The sequence below is a fragment of the Ixodes scapularis genome, unplaced genomic scaffold, assembly GCF_016920785.2.
Source record: "Ixodes scapularis isolate PalLabHiFi unplaced genomic scaffold, ASM1692078v2 PGA_scaffold28__5_contigs__length_5199819, whole genome shotgun sequence".
NCBI classification, from domain to species: domain Eukaryota; kingdom Metazoa; phylum Arthropoda; class Arachnida; order Ixodida; family Ixodidae; genus Ixodes; species Ixodes scapularis.
In genome coordinates, this window is record NW_024609855.1 from 2287626 (window position 1) to 2308225 (window position 20600).

Here is a 20600-nt window from a genome sequence, read left to right on the forward strand (position 1 = left end):
CCACCCGCTTGGTGTTGTCCGCAGTGATGTCATGGAGGTGCTTCAAGTAAACTGACCAGGAGCTGCACCAGTAGCTTGCTCTGAGGACGGTTCCGATTCTGCGCCGGAAGAGGAAGTTGTCCATGTTTCCACTTGCGCAGAGAATGTCTACGTATGTGTCATTCGGAAGCACGAGATGCACATCGTCTTGTCTGGAGCCCAGTGCTGCAACAGTCATTGGGTGAACGAACAAGACGAAGACGAGAGATGTGAGCATCTTGAACATGCGCCTGGTTAGCAGAGAACCTCGCCAAGGAGTACGACGGAGACGTGTAATCCAAGTGAAAGCCTTGCTCTTCCTTCACATCTGTGTTTAGTTTTTGGATGTCTGGGGGCAGTCATCTAGCGTGTTGAAAGTAAATACTACCACGAATGGAGAGGGCAAACTTTCTCCCCTTTGAATATAAAAATGCCTAATTGATTTTTTTTTTTTTTTGCGTTTTTTTTTTTCTGACAGCGGCTTTTTTATTTATGAATGTTCTCCGAACAAACAAATGGGGTCCGGCATTTTCAGGCAGGGTCTTTCAATATTTTCTATATGTACAAAGCAAATGGAAAAAAGGCAAAGTAGGTATAATGGAAAGGCATTACGGAAAATGAGACCCGAATACGTGAGATAACAAATACTAGGAAGCACGCTCTTTTTCTATTTTTTTAAGACCAAGGCACTTTGATTTGAACGCTCGCCCGTGCCATTGCAAGGTGTCTGATTCTAATTCGAATGAATATATTTAAAAAAAAAAGCCGTGAAAAACGCCGTCAAGAATTTCAGCGACCTTTCCTTTATGTTGTTTTGTAAGTTCCTTAGTTTCGCGCGTATTTTTCTTTCTCCCTTTGCATCTATTGTTGTCGGTTCCCCCTCTACCTTTCGGATTCTCTTTGGCGGCAAAACTCGCGCCTCTTTCGCCAGCAAGTGGGTGTCTTGCGGCAACTCGTTCCCTTTATGCCTGGAACCTGATGTCCAAGGCTCTGGCGAAGGCGGTGTTGTGCGCGCTAGGCTTGGAGGACCTCGTTCCGGCGTGGGTGTGGTCCCTAAAGAAAAATCGAAGCAGGTCCTAAAAGAATGCCCCTGGTTTCATAAGAGAGGAAAAATAATGTTATTGTCTTGTTGTTGTTGCAGTAGTTGTTTTTGCTGTGTTTTTTCTGGGGCTCTGATGAAAACCAAGGCCAAGATTATTGGACATCCATTTTAGTTTCAACGGCTGTTCCCAGAATGCCTCTGGACTTGAGCGAAAAACATGTTCTTACACGCATCTCTTTCATGCAAGAGATGCATGAAAGAGAGAGAGAGGAGAAAAAAGGGGAAGCGTCTAAAAAATAAAGACGGAAAGTCAAAAGCCGTCTTGTCCTTTTGTGCGTGGCCTCGCTAAGCTTAAAGCTGGTTGCCACATCTGCGACATTTGGTGACCGTGTGCCTTGAAACCGTTGAAACCTCTTGCCGTCCTCCATATTTTTTTTCTTTGGCTTCAAAAATTTCTTTGTGTTATAAACGTCTATTTTGTATAAGTAGTGGCGTATTTGGCCTCGCAAATACCGCAAAACCTTCTGTCAAGTTTAATTCATTTTCAGGCTCACCGCATAGATGGTGCCGCGTAGCTGTGTCTTCTAGAGTGCCTCAATGTCACTGGCTGGCGCCGTCCTCGAGTGGAGACGACTGTGTCGTCTGCTAGCGGAGCCACCATATTGCCGCCTTCTTCACCCGTCGAGTCTATGTGGAACAGGGCTTATGCAGCGGTTTGTGAGCTCTCTACGCAGTTCGTGAGCATTCTCACTTTTGAAATAGAGCGGGACCACTACAAGACACGTAACGTCACGCGTTCAGTCAAGTATGCGTTTGATTTCTCGTTTAAAATTACGATTTAGTCCGCATATAACGCGAATGTGCACGTAAAAGTTCCGTCGGCTGCCGCTCGCATTCTGGTCCACTTCTTACAGATGGTAGATCTCTGCAAGTACATGTGATACCGACTATGTTCGTTATCATCTGCTGCAATGCCTACCCGTGTTTGGCCTTCCATTGAATGAAGAAAGTTAAAACGATCATCGAGCGAGGCGCAGATATCAGCATAGCAAGGCAACTCAAAAACGGTGACCTGCGTCAACGTCAACCTAGGCTGGGGGGTGGGTTGGCTGGTGCCGACGCAGCCGGACTCCTGACAGCGCGCTCGGATCATCGAGACGCAGCTGGCGCAGAGTGCTCCACGAGGGCGGCCAGTGCAGCCGTCGGCGAGAACGGCTTCCAGGAAGTCTCACCACGTCGATGTCTGAAGATTAACGTGGGCTCCGACAAAACTATTAAAGGTGCCCTCCGGAGCTTTCTGCGATCGTCTGTTTATGTTGTTATATTGCGTAGTAGGTGCAAGTTAATATGTATACAAAGTTTTAGAGAACAAAACCGTTTATTAAGTAAATGGCAGTAGAAATATATCGTTACTATTTTCTCTTGAAAGACAATCGCCCATTCCCTGGCCATCGCTAAAACTTGACCAATGGAAATGCTGCATCTCGCGGTGAATGCGAACGTTATTATTGCAATACTTTTTAAGCTTGTTGTAAATTAGAGTTTGAGAAAAACGTAAACTGATTGTGGTGCGGGAAACATAGTTTGCAATTATCGTTCCAAAGCCAGCGAACTATGTTTTCTCCCCGCAAGCTTGTTGCTAGGGGGTGATGCGTCGGCGCGTCGGGTCGTCTGCTTCCCGGGGCGTGTGCAAGCGTGCGTTTGCGACACACGTGTTCCTTCTTCCCGTGGATCCCGACTCCGAAGCCAGCTTTGCGATCCTTCCACGTGAATGAGTCAAACTTTTCCTTGTCATCTGTGGAATGCGACTGCGTATTGCAGTAGTTTCTTTTATCCTTTGAGTGAGCGATTTCCCTGAAATGCCGAACGTTTGTTTCGTCAAGACGTGCCGCCATCAAACTGGGAAGAACGTTCGCAAGGGCTTGCGATTCTTCTCTTTGCCGGAGAAAGAACCACGAAGGACTGCGTGGTTACGCTGCGCCGGGCGAGGGCACGACATCGAGAACCTGCCTCTCATTCCCCGTTTTTGTGCCGAACATTTCGAGCCGACTGCTTTCCGAAAGGACGACCTGCGTCGTTCCCGTCTTCGATCAGATGCTGTGCCGACGCTTCTGCTTCCCGTCGCCGATGAGACCGACGATCCTCCCCCAAAGCGCCAAAAAGTCGTGGTGAGTTTTTCGATGGCTCAAATATTTTTGGGAGTGTCACGAACATGGCATTCTGCGTTGCGCAGTGCGGCTGCTTCTGGTATCTATATTCTGAACTAAGAACTGAGGAGGCATTTGTGTAACATGGGAATCCACATGGCATTCGTCAAGTCGATCAGTGGTGCCTAATGTTCCGGACTAGCGGTTCGAGAGCTTATCGCGCGAATGGTGCGGTGCATGGGGTTTTCATTTTCGGGTTTTATATTTTTCAAAAATCGGGGGGGTAAAAATCGGGCGCTATTTTTCCGGGCGATAATCGGGAAGAAATCGGGTTTTTCCAGAAACCATTCCGAAATTCGGATTTTTTTTCGGGATTTCTTTATCAATTACAAATACGTGCAATGTGTTATTTACATGAACAAAAGTAAACAAAATATATTATATAGGCATAGGATATGTTTCTACCTTCTGATCGGCTCTGAAGTGAATCTTTGCGGAGGTCACGCAAATCGAAGAAAATTGTAACCATCAACTGATGACCAAGGAATTAAACAGATCCAGAATGGTTCATATTTTCTATCAAGTCAGGTGATTTCAACACTGCTTTTCGGGGAGAAATCGGGTTTAACCCGATTTTCATCAGAACTATTCGGGGGAGAAAAATTAGGTATTATCGGGTTTTACCCGAAAACGAAGAACCCTATCAGCATGCACCATCTGCAGGATCGAACTCATTTGTAAAAAGAAAACACGAACAAATAAGATAAAAGGACAGAGTCATAAATCGCCTCTAATGGTACCACCATCACCACCCCCCTCTGCTATTGACCCACCCAAAGTCAATACATGTTTTCCCAGCTTGTTTACAGACAGGAACCCTTTCGTATCAGCTTAGCAAAGTTCCAAGTGTCCGTGACTACTAACAAGCAGGTTTTCTTTTATATCTACTCTTGTGAGCAAACTCAGTTTTTTTTTTTTCTTCTCACAATCCTGCACCCACGATTGCGTGCAAACCCGCGTTTGCAAATTTGTATGCACATAGCAAATGCACGCCATGATTTTGTTGCTTGGTGGCACTTCTGGACACTGAGAACTCATGGCAGTTGCTGTATGTTTCCCACTTGCGGCTATAAGTGCTCGTTGGTTGCATTTCCTTCAGTGGTTGGTAAATACATGTCAAGCTGCAGCTTTACGTATGTATGTAATGTGACATCATATCGCGACATGAACATTGATTGTTGCTGAGCTAGAGACTGAAAATATAGATGGTAATGTAAGTTATAAAAACAAATATAAAGAGTGAGGCATCCCTTAGATTTGTATTACAGTGAGAGCTTTGGTTGAGTGCATGAAATTCTAAGCTATGGAAAGGCTACAAAACAATTCATGGATGTTTGCCATCAGCTAAAAAACTAGGCATCAAGGATGTTTGCCGCGGTGACGGCATTGTGTGGAGTGCTCGAGTTGCACCCTTTAATTTTAAAAATATGAAATGTGTAATAAACAGTGCCCTTTGCAGACTCAGGCCTCGGCAACTGGACTGCCTGCACCCTGCGAGGCAGAAATGACCCTCAGGGACTGTACTGCTGAAACAAACATCCCTGCAGTGGTGCCACCTGTCCCTGTCGCAGACGTGCCTGCACAGTCGCATCCACCCGAGTCTGCCTTCTCCACTTGTAGCAGTGGGGTGCCATATGAATGCACATCTCCTGTTCCCAGCAACATGCCAGACTCTGACGCAACCTACTCTCCGTCTCACAGCGAGGATTACGAGAGGTAAGTTGTGCATATAAACACATAGAATCTGTAAAGAATGCTTCACATGATCCCATTTCAGAATCGAGCATGGTGCATCAGCTCCACCACCACCACCAGAAGAAGAGCGCCAGTTTCTGGTGTTCGAGAGCTGCCTAAGGGAGCTTTTCAAGACGTGCCAAGAGTGCTCAAGACTGTGCCAAACAACGATCGAAACTACCGGCACACTGATCACAGTCTACAGCATCTGCCCTGTGGAGCACGTGCGCACATGGAAAAGCCAGCCCATCGTCAACGGCAGACCAGCAGGGAACATACTGCTGACCAGCCACCTGGTCTTCTCTGGAGTGAAGATTGCCCCTACGCTGCGGATGCTACGCCATATGAACGTGCAGGTCATCTCCGACTCGAGCTTCTACGAGCATCGGAAGGCCTTCGCTCTACCTGCAATCCACAAGGTGAGCAATATTCCGGGACACTGCAACTGCATTTTTTTCCCATATACCCAATTTTCCAATGAGGTACAAAACTGGAGCCCCAGTCACACTTCGGTTAAATGAATAAATATCTTCTTGTAGTATTCCACTTCAATGGTATAGTGCTAAGAGATAAAATTTTATACATCATGTTACATATGTGCCATGGGCTACTAAATCCACGATACTTTAATTTATTTCTGCTATGTGTAGTATCCTGGGGCAGTTCCCTGTCTGGCATTGGGTTGAGTGAGTCAGGTTCCCCGTGAGAGTCAAGAGACAGAGGGTGGTTGTCAGAATGGAAAAGGGTAGGGCAGCTTCGAGGTAACGGGCGGCCTGCTGCCTCTTTTATGAAATACACAAACATAAAAACACAAATCACAACCTAGCACAATCTAAGTCACATTCAAACTCGCTGCATTGTGCTTTCCTTTTTCTTTCACTCAGTCATTCATTCTACAACACTACACTATGCATACATAAACAGATGGGACTATTGTAGTATGCTCCATGCCTTTCTAAAGCAATATTTATCTGCATGAACAGGTCTGGCTGCAAGAGCAACAAGAACTTCTCAACGAGTTGCAGAACAAAGAGGTGGACATCTCTGCTGGCGGGAGATTTGACTCCCCTGGGTTCTGTGCCAAGTACCTGACGTACACAGTCCACGTCGAGCAAATCAACAAGATTCTACACTCTGTCCAGGTCCAGCTAAAAGAGGCAAGTAGTCGAATTTACGTGAACCAGTTGCAACAATCTCATAATCTTTCTCTTGTGTTATGTCATCAGTTACTTCACTGCTATGCACTATTTTGGTAAAATATTCATTTCACACCTTTTTTTAGTCTGAACAGGCCATGGCCAGTGTCAACATGGAGAAGGAGGGCCTCCTCAAGCAGCTGCAATTCTTCAAGGAGAAAGGTATGTTCATGCTTAGTTCATGTATATCACTACTCGGCGGCCTTTCAGGCACTCTGTTCAAATTGGCATAATCACTTATTCTTTTGCTATCTTCGGAAACCTAATGGTGCAGGTATCAAGATCCGATCGTTGGTGACTGACCGTCACCCTGCCACACGAAAGCACATGAAGACGTACGAACCCGGGATTGACCACTTCTTTGACATATGGCACATCTCCAAAAGTAAGCAATCCTAACAGGCCATTCGTGTAGCCTTTATTTTCCAGCGATCACGCTGCAGGTTTCCCTGACACGACTCTGAATTTTAGGTGTGAAAAAGAAGCTGACAGCAGCAAGCAAACGGGCTGGATGCCAAGACCTGCAAATCTGGATCCAGACAGCTACAAACCATATGTACTGGTCAGCAAGGGCTGCAGGAGGCGACGAGAAGCTGCTCATCGACATCTGGCTCAGCATGCACAACCATGTCATCAACAAACACTCGGGGCACGAAGGAACCTATGGAAGGTGCCTCCATGGTGACATGCCAGAGCCAACACGACCATGGATGGATCCCAGTATGTTTTTGTTCTTCCAAATGAAGGTGGTTTTTCTAAAACTTGTATCATCCTCAGACTCGCAGGCCTACAACCAATTCAAGAGCATCACTGGCAACAAACTGCTCCTGAAGGACCTTGCACAGATGTCTCCACATGGCCAGACATATGCTTTGGAGGCGTTCTACAGCGTCCTGATAGACTTCGCCCCGAAGTCCCAGGCTTTCAGCCCAGAAGGCATGCTTGCAAAGTAAGTCAACCAATTTACAATCACATTTCCTTGTTTTGGACACTTTCATCCAGTCCATTGGTTACAATGCGACAAACCTGACAGTCTCTTCCTAATGATCAGATAATGGAATTGGATTGATGCCAGAATAACCACTCTTTGTAAGTGGCACACTTTACCATCACTGAAATGTAACCATCTTGCAGGACTCGACTTGCAATCCTCCATTTCAACGAAAACTCAAACCGCTGCCAAGCCGTCACACGAGAGGGCAAGCCACGTTGGTCGGTCGTAACATCAAAAGCACGAAAGGGCCACCACACAGCACGACCAGAGATTACGGATCCCACTTACAGTGAGTATAACACTAACTGCAGTGTGAATGCCTTGTCCAGAGAGCCTAGGAATGTTATCATGCAAAGGTTTGAATTCTAGAGTATGTTGGAAAGCTCATCAAGGAGGCAATGGAGAGCAGCAAACAGTGGCGGTCCCTGGCTGCTGCATCGAGGGCCAACACCGTCGTCTTCCCGGCACCGATGACTGCAGCCTACACAAGGCCTCCAAAAGAGGAACTCGTGGCAGCACGAATGTCCAGGTTCGGCCACAGTCCCCAGTAACGGCATCAAATCCCTGGTCGGGACTTCCATGCTGCCGCAGGTAAGCACACAGGACCTTGGTCCTAATCAGGGTGCAGGATAAGCAGGTGGGGAAACGGCCCATAGAAGCCTACCGCAGCGCCGTGACCGGATTGTGTACTCGTCTGCTTGCGGGTACCCCCGATTTGCAACAGATGGCGCTGCGGCGAGAGGAAAAAAATCGGAATCGGATTTGCATGGAACTTTATGGGAGAGTGCGCAAAATAAACAGAGAGCACGACAGTCTTTATTGAAAATCCACGAGAAACCATCTCCGTCAGTTTAGCCAGTCGCCCACCTGGAGTGAGAGTTTGCGGTGCTCCACATCGATGGCGCCACAGAAAAAAAGAAAACCGAGGGGTACACAATCCGGTCGCTCATTTGGCTCTCGTTTCCCCACCTGTCTATCTTACACCCTGGTCCTAATACAGCCTTGCATGGTAAGCAACCGCTTTGTTTTGCAGGACGTACGGCGAATGCAAGCAGACAGACCCAAGAGAAAACAGCCGAGCTGCAAAATGGTTCACCATTTTCCATTAGGACACCCTGACCGACAGTAAGGAGGAAGTTAGATCTGTCTGCAATCATTTTTCACAGAAATGCAGATCTCTCCTCATGAGAATGTTCCATTTTAGGGCCTAATCAAGCTGGTCATGGCATGCCTATCTCGAAACAGGGCAAGGAACTTTAGCCGGTGGCAATGTCGGAGTCACAGAAAAGTCACCAAACAGCGAGACTCAAGGCTACAGCTCAACTTGCGGTGAGGACGACACTAACTTCAGTGTGAACGCCCATCTAGCCCAACTTGGAATGTCTAGGAATGTAATTATGCAACCGTCTGAATTGTCACTGTAGGTTGGAAAGTCTGTCAACGAGGCGGACAGCAGCAGGCAGCAAAGACCTGGTTGGATCTTTCATGCTGCCAGTGGTAAGCACACAGGAGCCTCGTCCTAATGAAAACTACCATGGTAGGCAATAACCGCTTTGTTTTGCAGAACATACGGCGAATGCAAGCAGACAGACCCAGGAGAAAACAGCCGAGCTGCAAAATGGATCATCGTTTTCCGTTAGGACACCCTGACCGACAGTAAGGAGGACATTAGATCTGTCCGCAATCATTTTTCACAGAAATACAGATCTCTCCTCATGAGAATGTTCCATTTTAGGGCCTAATCAAGCTGGTCATGGCATGCCTATCTCAAAAGAGGGCAAGTAACTTTAGCCGGTGGCAATGTCGAAGTACAGAAAAGTCACAAAACAGCGAGATTCAAGGCTACAGCTCAACTTGCGGTGAGGACGACACTAACTTCAGTGTGAACGCCCATCTAGCCCAACTTGGAATGTCTAGGAATGTAATTATGCAACAGTCTGAATTTTCACTGTAGGTTGGAAAGTCTGTCAACGAGGCGGACAGCAGCAGGGAGCAAAGACCTGGTTGGATCTTTCATGCTGCCAGTGGTAAGCACACAGGAGCCTCGTCCTAATGAAAACTACCATGGTAGGCAATAACCGCTTTGTTTTGCAGAACGTACGGCGAATGCAAGCAGACAGACCCAAGAGAAAACAGCCGAGCTGCAAAATGGATCATCGTTTTCCGTTAGGACACTCTGACCGACAGTAAGGAGGACATTAGATATGTCTGCAATCATTTTTCACAGAAATACAGATCTCTCCTCATGAGAATGTTCCATTTTAGGGCCTAATCAAGCTGGTCATGGCATGCCTTTCTCAAAAGAGGGCAAGGAACTTTAGCCGGTGGCAATGTCGGACTCACAGGAAAGTCACCAAACAGCGAGACTCAAGGCTACAGCTCAACTTGCGGTGAGGACGACACTAACTTCAGTGTGAACGCCCATCTAGCCCAACTTGGAATGTCTAGGAATGTAATTATGCAAGTCTGAATTTTCACTGTTGGCTGGAAAGTCTGTCAACGAGGTGGACAGCAGCAGGAAGCAAAGACCTCGTTCTATCTTTCATGATGCCAGTGGTAAGCACACAGGAGCCTCGTCCTAATGAAAACTACCATGGTAGGCAATAACCGCTTTGTTTTGCAGAACGTACGGCGAATGCAAGCAGACAGACCCAAGAGAAAACAGCCGAGCTGCAAAATAGATCATTGTTTTCCGTTAGGACACCCTGACCGACAGTAAGGAGGACATTAGATCTGTCTGCAATCATTTTTCACAGAAATGCAGATCTCCTCTATTGATAATGCTTGATTTTAGGGCCACGATCAAGCGTAATGGAGAGATGCAAGCATTGGCACCTGCCCTCTCAAGCCGGATTTTTCAAGCCCAGCATGGTGCACCTCTATTGTTGGCACATCAGTGCCAACAGTAGAGGCATTAGGAGATGAGGACAGGCCAGTGCTATAATTCTTCCCAGTCCATTAGCTGTAATTAGGGTTCTGCGTTCTCAGATAAACCTGATAAACTCCAAAAAACACTAGCCGTTAAAATTTTGCTGATTCAGATTCATTTGAAAAACTCAATTTTTCGGTCCCCCACCAGTCTTTATATTTCCCGGAATCTTCGAACAATTTTTGCAATTCTCCTCTTATTGCAGTGTCAACTTCCGTTGCCATGTAGCCCCTTATAATAAAAATGAGGTAGGCCCTCTACGACAGTAGATGAATACGGCGCTCTCATATGAAAATACTGCTTTGCTAAATTCACAAAGTGCTGTTTTCTACCTTTCATTTGCCTCATCGAAAATGCCGAAAGACTCCGAACTTTGCGTACATAAATGGAAGCTCCAAATTGATGGTTCAAAAAAACAAAACAAAAAAAAACACCCTCTAATTTTGCTAAAAAAAAAAATTAAATTCAAGAACGCAGGATCCTAGCTATAATTTGTGCAAGCTTTCAAGATCGAGGAAATCGGTGACCGTATTGTCATATTCATTGTGGGCACACCACAATCAAGGCGGATCAAGTGCTATTTTGAATAGCATGTAGTTCTGCACCAGAGATCCCATCCCCAGTTCACAAGCTTAGCCCATCGCAGCAGTTTTAGAAAATTGAAGTATTTTCGGAACCCAACCGACACTTTTCTGAAGACTGTAACACAATGCCTTATCCATCTTTCTTTTCATGTGCTGATGAGCGGACATGCTGTGGAGACTGCACCGAGGCGGGGCAGCCCGCCCGTGTTTCCAATAAATGGGGTTTTCATCCAGGAGGTAGGCTGGTAATGCAGCAATAACATAAGTGGGGTGGTTGCATATAACACTGGAAATATTAACAGAAGTTTTTTATGGCAATTTAAAAACAGTGCTGCATTTTCCAGTCTACACCACGGTTTTCCCCCCGTCTGCAACATTTGTCTTCTGTCATTATTGACCTGCTTGCAAATAAGTGAGGCACATTCGCTAACCTTACGATTGAAATAAACTGCATTAATTTTCCAACAACTTGACTTCTCGGTACCAGAACCTGGAAGGTGTAGAAATTTGCATGACCAAAAGGAAATAATTTCATAATTGAAAACAAGTGATGCCGATGGTAGTACTAATTTTGTGATCCCCTGGATGATTTCTGCATTGTGAGGTCAATACATGGGTCGATGTAACTAGAATACTGCACTATGCCTAACTAAAAACCCGACCGAAATTGTGCCATTTCCTCAAAGTATTTGCATGATGTGAGGGTATACTTGCCAATTATAACGACAATATAAACTAACAATCGTAGTATTCACTGAAATATATAAGCAGATCCTATTTACCACCGGGAGGAAAAATCCAGGGTAACTGGGCTGTGGAGGCATAGAATATTCCATGCAGGGGATCTATTGTGCATGCTCAAAAAGCATTCCACAGCCAAGTAAAAAAAGGATTTCGCAGAAGGCTTGGACTGGAAAAGTCTATACTAGAGCACATGTTGAGAGTACAGTAATGAAATGTAGGTTGGCAATGAATTCTAAATAAAAAAAGTAATACAATTTACAGCATGCCTATAGTCGGTGACAGGTCAAGAACGAAGTGGAAGCTCCTCCCACCTCTTTCCACTTTAGTAGAGCGAATGCTGGAGAGGAGGCGACCTCCTCTCCGTCGTTCGCTGCATTGAAGTGGACTATAGTCACCCAAGCAGAACGTCATTTGTTTGTCATGTTAGCCACGTCGTCATCCAGACCCTCGGAACAATCGACCACGTCCCTCTGAAAACTGCAGCAATCGCAATTCGCCTTTCTTCGCCTCATCGCACCGGCACGCTCAGACGGCTGATGTAGGGAAGCATCTTGTAGCTTCATGCAGTCAGATTTTTCCATGTTATATGCAGTTTTTCCATTTGAAAGAACAGATCCAGAAGAAAGTAGAAGTACACTGCACAACACTGTTAGTGCGAACATGACATCGGTGCTTTTTCTATCTTTACTTTAAAATGGTATTAGTGGGTGCCAAATTTTACTGCTTAGGTTAGTGTTCCAAATGAGCACTTCTCACGCCCTAGTAGTTTTGATGACAGCCTTTGGATTCTAGGAGGAAAATGAAGCAATCCGGTCGTGCGACTCAAATCAAATTTGGGGGTTTTACGTGCCAAACCAACGACGGGCATCTGGCACGCCCCAGCAGAGGACCGAGGATTAATTTCGACCACCTGGGGATCTTTTGACGTGCAATCGAAAGCTCGATTACCAAGCTGCCTTCTCCGCAATATACCTCCATCAGATTGCAGGCACCTCGGCCGGGATTCGAACCCGCCACATGGGGATCCGTAGGCCGGCACTCTCGCCTCGGAGCCACCGAGGCGGCTTCGTCGTGTGACTGAATGTGACGTAGGTGCACTGGCTTTGGTTTGACTACGATCATGTGATCATAGTTATGGTCACGTGATATCGTAGATAATAGGTCACGTGATTTAGAGGATTCCGTTCATGGCTACGAGCGACTTCACACACATGCAGGGAGGGTGAAGAGACAAGGGAAGGGGGTTGCGTGGTCTCTAGGTCAACGCAATTTATTCTGCATCCCTGTAGCCCGCATACACGTCAGCAGGGTACCTGCCCCTAATTGTCTTGACCACACAGGATGGCAGGGGCCGCCTATTCTTCTTTCCCAAGCGGCTCCACAGCCACAGGGCACACTGCCTGTAGGCTGCAAATCTGTAGTGCCTGGAACAATGACAGAGATTGGATGTAAGAAGCAAAGCCTATCACTCTGTTGGCAAATTCTACACTTGTTTTCATTTCTCTAGGCATGTAATCATACTCTCCTTTTCTGTTACGTCCACTCCAGCTATCACATAGCAGAATCCCTATTTGGCAGTCCATGTCGGATGGGCTAGACATGGAAGCCAAATTGAAGTGAACTGCTGTAGATTCATTCTAAATGCTCCAGAGTTTAAAAAAAAAAAAAAAAACTATAGGCCTTGGTTCTCCTAACGCACCTCCAACTCCAATCGACACAACAACCAGTTATACACCGGAATTAACAAGGAAGGAATATCTGTTGCGTGGTCATGATACATAAAATAAGTTCACAGGGTCCCAGTTCACAATTGTAGATAATATCTGTCATTGGTGTTGGTGACGAATATTGCATCGCTGTGTTTTGGGAAGGACACATGAAAATTATGTGCACTGGCCAGAGGGAATGGGAGCCATTCATCCAGAACAGTGGAAAGCTCCCCATATGATGTTGTTTAATTTGGGACAAAACAGTGCAGTTCGTAAGCCTGTAAAGCAGTGGTGTGCAAATATTGGTTTGAATCAAATAGTGCACTGTCGTTTCTAGCATCAACAGCGCAAAAAGAGCCGGTTCCATCGGCTTCCCTTTGCAGCGCAAAGGTTATGGCAAACATACTATTCAATTTGAACCAATATTCGCACACACCTACTGCAAAGGTTTCCTGCACACAAGTGCCAGGGAATGTGAACTCATCAGAGAACGTCCCAATTTAACATTGTCTAAAGTGCTGCTGGCACTGCCGAAGCTTGGCATTGGTACTGGTGATTAGGGATTTGAGAATAGCAGCCTGGCCATGAGTGTTCTATGAAGCTCGCACAGAACAGTTTTGGTGTAAACATACGAGCTGAAGTGCTCATGCAATACTGGAGTGGCTCCAGCAGTTGTGATTTCATGTCTCTCCGACACAATCCGTGTCAATATCCGAACATGTCATTCTGACAGCTTCCATTTGCCATGACAGCTGCTACCACCCCCATGTGTTTATTGGTCCTGAATACCTTAGGGCTCAGGGCACCGCAATCATTTGCTATTTGGTCATATACGCATCTGCAAGACACATATATCAACATTTTTTCCCGTTTTAGACTGCGATATGTCTTCCATTATGCTGTGTTGATTTAGAGGTGACACTACTATCATCAGAGTAGTGGGGATACATATGAGCACCCCCAGGCCTCCCCATTCTTGCACGAGAAACTTTGAATTTCAGTGTTTATTTCAATGAATAGTGTTGTTAGAAAAATATTTTAACGAAAAATGATGCGATACTGTTTGGTGACCTATTCCAATCTCGAATCCTTTCTGTCATACTCACCCATGTGGGCACTGCAACATCATCCGTTAAAAAAAAAGCATGGATCTCGACGACGACAGCCTGCTTCTGAATAAGCTGTCCAGACATGGCACTCCTAAAAAACTATCCCAGCATAGCGTGCAAAGAATGCCACACCAGCGGTGCAAGTGTTGCTGGCACCACAAGGAACATGTCGAGATGATCATCCACCGGCTTCAGGGTGTCTGGTATCTGCATCCAAAAATAGTGTAAATCAAGACCCAGACACCCAATAATTATCACCCCACCTTGAGATTTTGGCTTTTCAACTAGATCAGGGGATTAAGGGATCGAAGCTAGGAAGGATTGGAGGGCAGGACGCCTTGACATGTCTCTGACTGGGGTGTTTACTGCCCTATATACCTCCCATGGACCAAAAGCCGTCCCAAAGTGGCAACAAAATATGTTACGGGAGCCAAAGTGTCATGCTGTCAGATGCCGGCAAAGTTACGACAGAGAAAACGAGCAGATGCAAGTGTGGCTGTTGTGGCGTCCCCCCTTGTGACAATCAAGTGAGCACAAACTATTGTGCAGCTCTTGGCACAGCAAATTAGGCAGCTGCCATACGCACATGGACTCTTCTGGCACCGCCAAAATTCTTGACGTGGCAGATTTTTATAAAAAAAGTAAGCAAACGTAAAACAACGCATTGCAAGCGTCCCGGCTGGTGCCTTTGTTGCAATGATGTTCACATGCACGTAAGGGCAACTTCGGCAGGCTTGCAGTTACACGTGCTTCGTCGCGCGGGCGGAGACAACGGCTGTTCGACCGAAACCGAAACCATGCCACTCCGCGCTCCGTCGCCAACTGCATGGTTCCCAAAATAGTATGCAAAATGTAACTGTCCAGCATACGACAATAAACAGTCCAGCGACTTGTGCTTGCCAGGCCGGCAGGCGAGGTACAGGCTAAACACACAGAAAAAAAGAACCTGAGCGTATCGATGCAAGACACTGCGAATCAAGGTCAAAAAAGTTCTTGGAGCGCTTCGTGCAACGACTGAACTCGAGACAAACAAGCACGCTGTGCGGGTTCAGCGTGCAGACACTGCCTTCTTTGCTTTAGCTCACTTCTCTTCACCAACTTTCTTTTGCGGCAGATTTTTCACGTACCGGGGTCCCTCTCGAAAGAAAGCCCACCAGGAAAAACCTAAGTAATCAAAACTTTGCCAAGCAGTCATTGAGTTAGAGAGGGATTTTTATAGCAGCGTATGATTTAAACAAGAGCAGGAATGTCGATGCGTTTCAGTTTAGTAAGCGCCATATCTGCAGCGACGTGGGGACGGCAACACACGACGTCGCGCGAGCGCTTCAGCTCAAAAAGTAACTCCCGCCGCGCAAAAACGTGGTTTTGTCTCACAGCATGACGGCATGTTTGGCACCCGATACACTAACGTCTGAGAGTCCGCACACGCCCGTGTCTACCGCTAAAAAAAAAAAAAGACGCGAGACGAGATTCCTGAGACGACGAGTGCACGAAACGCGAGACGTGGGGAAAAATCATGCAAGACCAAATAGACGATTAATACAGGGTACTTTGTGTCGGGTGGCGTCTTGTGCGACCTAGCTTACGCATGCTCAATTACGGTTCTCAGTTTCGTTTCGTTTATGAAAGGCGACCAAAATTGCTTCTTTGGCGCAGGCTTGGCACGGATTAGCCATATTTCGGTGAAATGTAGCAGGATGTAGCAAAGTTAGCCCCTTGGTGCAGTTTGGCGCAATTGGCGCAGCAATCACATTCCTGCACTGTTTATAAGTGTGTCTCAGCCACGCCTGGACAGATGCCTCCGAGTCATCAATGTCCGCAAAGACATCCTCGCGTGGCTTTCTGAATACGGAGGGCATTATGCTCATTGACTGCATGTAACCGGCCACCACCATCAACATCGCCCCGTATGTGGCTACCCTCAGGTGATTGCGCGATTCACGAGAAGCTGCCAGGGAAAGGGGCGGCAGGTACGCTCTTGCAGCATGACAATGCCCATCCCTACATTCACCGTACTCCCTCAACCTAGCCCGCAGTGACCATCAGCCATTCAGCACCATGAAAAAAACCACCTATGAGGACCCTATTTCATGGACACTGGTGAACTCGAAGCGGCTGTCCAGGCGTGGGTGCGAAGCACTCCCAAAGAGTGGTCTCGGAACGGAAAGGCTGCCACACTACTAGAACCAGTGCGTTCGTCTCCAGGGGGACTACGTTGAGGAGGTCGACACACCTACCGACCCCTAAGTGGACAATATCTGCGGAAAAATAAATCGTAAATCAGTATGGTACGCCCCCATATGGCTGCACTGCCTTGACAATTATAGTATGGGAAGGAGGAAATTTTTTTTTTTTTTGAGTGCATGGCCTGCAGTGGCATAGCCAGAAATTTGTTTCAGGGGGGTGTTTTACATTGCTGGTGTGTGTGTGTGGGGGGGGGGAGGGGGGATACTTTGCATCGCTGGGCGAATGGAAGGTTTCTAGTTCGCATTGCCATTGCATTGTAAACGGTGCACGAACCAGAGCAATGAGCCTTCAATGACTGCCTTTTTGTGTAGTTTCTTGGCCAAAAAGCATGCAAACACCGTCTAAAGCCCCTTCTGACAATTTGGATACTGGAGTAAAGAATATGACTTTTGCCGATAGGGTTGGAATATAAGTCTCCACTTGCCTTCTAGAGGAAAGACGTAGTGGCATCCATGGACTCAACAGCAATCTGTGCCTATGTCATCGTTCTCAAGTTTTTGATTGTTTTGACCAGAGAACATTGCACTCGCTTGGGACACCCAAAAATTGAAAGGATGCATTATCGAAATGCTGAAAGAACAAACCGCCGAAATCTCTATTAGCCGAATCACCCGGTACCAGAGACCAAACAATTCCAAAATATTATGTTCAACACGAACCTACAGGGTTCTAGATTGAGAAAGTGGAAGAAACATTTGTTCTGCCAGAGGAATTCTTTGTTTGTTGAATATGATCTAATAGTTTGTGTGTATTTCCCAAAGAAAGCGAAGGATGTTGAGCTTGTCCCAGTTGCCCAAAGCGGCTGTCAGGCTCTCTTCTCGCATGCTTTGCTTCTTGTGTGGTAGATGGCGAGGTTCTAATCTGATTTCTGCCTCGATATCGTCTTCGAGCGCAGCTTGCACATTTTTCATGCTCCTAATTTTGCAGAAGACACTTCCATGATTCCAACACACTGGTGCAGCTAGCATCTGCCAATACCGTACCAAATATGGCGATCAGATATGTACGCATTCTCACCTTTCGGCGTTTTGCTGTTCGGCATTTTATTTTTCGACGTTTCAATGTTTGGCCTTTACATTTTGATTTTCGTCATTTTGATATCGGCCCCTGTTTTGATGGGCTTGAAGGTCACACGCAGAGACTAGACCAGGTAAAAAAACGATGATGTCTGAGCTGAAGGTGCCAACTGTACTGTCGACGTTGACAGTGCACTTGAAGCAGTTGGTGTTTGTTTCTTCTCAAAAAGATTGCCCAGCATCAACTTAGCTGGCATAGCTAAGCTCATTTTTAAGATAGCAACAAGGCATTGGTGCATGCAAGATAAAGTAGGTGTATGCAGTTTTCTGAACTCTTAGCTCTGAGAAACAAAGTGACTGGAGCATCCTTCCCCAACACGGTTGCGAATTACTGCGTCAATATGATAACTTCGTGCTTATTTATTTGTTGCTTCAAAAGTGTTGTTCTGTAGCATAGTGCTGGTCCAGTCCATGAAGCTAGCAGGAAAGAATCTGGAAACAGTAATTCTTCGTTTTTCCGAACTTGGGAAAATGCAAAAGCTACGGCATCAGCAAGCCAATCGGGGCGTGTAAGAACAATGCATGTGACAACGTAATGTCTTCAAGTACTCCTCCTGTGGAATTTTGGCACGTGCTTAGCTCCGTCGCTCAGACTGGCCCACAAGGGCAGTAGCTTTTACCCTTTGTTGAGTTATGCTAAGACAGAAAAGCAAGGAAACTGCATGAGACGAATACAATCTCGGGAGTGAGTTAATCTTCGCCTCTCGTTGACAAAGTAGGACTTTCAAGCCTTTGCGGCCACCTGCTCTCTGCGAGCTTGTAGAGGGGCTTCAGGCGCTAATTCGGCTCTGTTCAGAGACACCATTTGAGCAAGCTGCAAGCCAGACTTGGGTTTCTGACACGGACTGCGTTATCTTTGTCGTTTGCGCCAAAGCCAAACGTGTGGGATATCCACTGCTCTCTTGAGAGACAGAGAAAGAGAGAGAGAGGGAACCTTTATTAGTTACACCATAGTCCGGTGCTTGATTGGGGCCACCAGTGCTCACCCGGTACAGCATGGACATGCTGTACCAGTAGGAGCAGTAGTGTATCAACGAGTTGAAGCTGGGGGGGGGGGGTGAGCCAGCCTGCCTAGTCAGAGGGTCGAGAAGGGTGAAAAAGAGGGAGGTAAGGGAGCATTGGGCATGGGGACAACGCCAAAGCATATGTACATCCAAGGTGTCGCCTTCTATTGCTCTCGACGAGACGAGGCCGTCTCGACTAGAGACGAGGCCATGTGACTGTCATATATTTCATAGTGCTATTGTTGCATAACATTGCATCTAAACAGAGCAAGAAAATGACATATCTAAACTGATAACCGTAAATGCAAGGAAAAATAGCTCTCCATGATCTGGCCTAACGGGAAGAAGTGTAACGCTCGAAAAGGGCGGTCTCGTCAGAACAGTTCGTTTAGAACATATAAGAATATGTGTAGTTTATAGTGGGACAGCAGTTGGAAGTGTCCGTGTTTCTGTATTGAACAAATGACTGGGTGGTAACTAGGCAGGCTGCTTCTCATTTAGTCTCTTGAAAGCCTCCCTGGAGCGCTATATTGCGCCTGGACAGTGGGGGTTATGATTAATTTCACTATCGGCAACACAAACAATTCATCGACCGCTTCCCAGGATGGTGCTAAACGTTCATCTAGCCTAACAACAAGTTATTACAAGTACGTATGTACGCTGTGAATCGGACAGTGAACGTAGTTGCCGAGGGCACGGTCCTCACCGAGACATGGTGAGTTTGCTCACGCGCAAAGCATGACATCGTACTCACTCGCTGGCACTTGCGCCCATCCCTTGCTGCCCGTAGTGCCGCATGTTGAGGTAGGCCAACCTCAACACCTCAGGGTTGAGGCACAGGGCCTCGAAGTCCGGGTGGCCCGTTACGCAGCCCTGCCGGCCCTGCTGCTTCCGTGCGACGGCCGGGTATTCGCGGCAGCAGACGCACTCGACGACGGTCTCCATCGGCGCGCAGGAACCACATAGACACCTTCGCAGAAAACACGCATCAATTACCCATTAAAGCGGGGTATAATGGAGCGCACCACGTACCAGTCCGTGTTCCCAAGCCGCCCGGTTCCATCGTCGGGTGCGTCTTCCAGCTCTTGCGGACTCGCTTCACCGCGGCGCGGCCGTTCGTCGTTGCCACAGTCGGTGCCCGCGGCGCTGCGTTCGTCGACGTCGCGCATCGGGGTCGAATCGTAGGATATGGCACCCATGTCAGCTGTCCGTTCCAGGATTTCGAGCTCTAGAGACGTTAGGTCCGAAAGGTCCATAGCGCGACCGTGGGATGCGACGAACGACGAATGCTGAGCACAAAGTCCGGGCAACTTTGGTCCGGGCCCCTTGACGACGGTCCGCGCGTTGGAGAGATTCCTCCGCGGGTCGGCGGTCGGTGACGCGCAGTGACACTGTAATCCTTCGATGGCCATTGGCTGATGCGTAAAGAGATGCCCCTCCCGTTTTCCGGGGTCATCTCAGAAAGGGGGGCGTGCCGGGGACTTTGATAGCAATTTTAATAGGGAAATCCGCCGCGCATGACTGTAATTTTACGATTTTTAGGATCCTTAGGACCCATAGATTGAGTTACCGCCATATATAGACCATCGCAGAACGCTCCGGAGGGCCCCTTTAAGGTTCGTGTCGTGGCGAAGCATCCAAAAGAGAAGGCTCTCTTCATCTCAGGTTTCATCCTGAGATAACATGCTACGAACTTTCAGAAACTGTGTCCTTTAAACATAAACATTTTCGACAGAGGTCTGTCTGGGTAGGGAGAAATTGACATAGTTTTTGCGGACTCTAACCAAAGTTTTATTAAAAACACATAAACCCGACGTTTCGGGACCCACTCGGTCCCTTGGTCACGGGTGACTGTAGGTGGGGGCGCGGTGAGAAAGGTTACCCAGGCGGTTGGCCTTGCTAAGCCTTAACCCAGAGGGCGCGGGGGAGAAGGGCGCGGTGTGGAAGGTTTCCCGGTTGTTTGGCCTTGCTAAGCCTTACCCCAGAGGGCGCGAATTCCAGACACGT

The 20600-nt window shown here is 47.2% G+C and overlaps 1 protein-coding gene and 2 long non-coding RNA genes across 3 annotated transcripts; 2 read left to right on the forward strand and 1 right to left on the reverse strand.

Annotated features, from left to right (window-relative positions):
• The first annotated feature begins 2775 nt into the window (after positions 1 to 2775).
• Positions 2776 to 8285, forward strand: LOC115317364. Its single transcript, XM_042291183.1, has 11 exons — positions 2776 to 3228; positions 4727 to 4983; positions 5045 to 5420; positions 5985 to 6158; positions 6284 to 6359; positions 6472 to 6582; positions 6669 to 6917; positions 6975 to 7146; positions 7332 to 7480; positions 7561 to 7782; positions 8225 to 8285. The coding sequence occupies exons 1-10, from the start codon at positions 2920 to 2922 to the stop codon at positions 7740 to 7742; spliced, it is 2055 nt and encodes a 684-aa protein (XP_042147117.1). The 5' UTR covers positions 2776 to 2919; the 3' UTR covers positions 7743 to 7782; positions 8225 to 8285.
• Positions 8286 to 9319: 1034 nt separating this feature from the next.
• LOC120836270 lies at positions 9320 to 11078 on the forward strand. Its single transcript, XR_005715383.2, has 5 exons — positions 9320 to 9377; positions 9457 to 9581; positions 9746 to 9747; positions 9815 to 9906; positions 9986 to 11078. It is a non-coding gene; the product is annotated as an uncharacterized LOC120836270 (long non-coding RNA).
• A 1475-nt stretch (positions 11079 to 12553) lies between these two features.
• LOC115321477 lies at positions 12554 to 19403 on the reverse strand. The gene is made up of 3 exons (XR_006077886.1): positions 19348 to 19403; positions 14264 to 14473; positions 12554 to 12872 (listed from the first exon to the last, which is right to left on the reverse strand). It is a non-coding gene; the product is annotated as an uncharacterized LOC115321477 (long non-coding RNA).
• Between the last annotated feature and the right edge of the window lie 1197 nt (positions 19404 to 20600).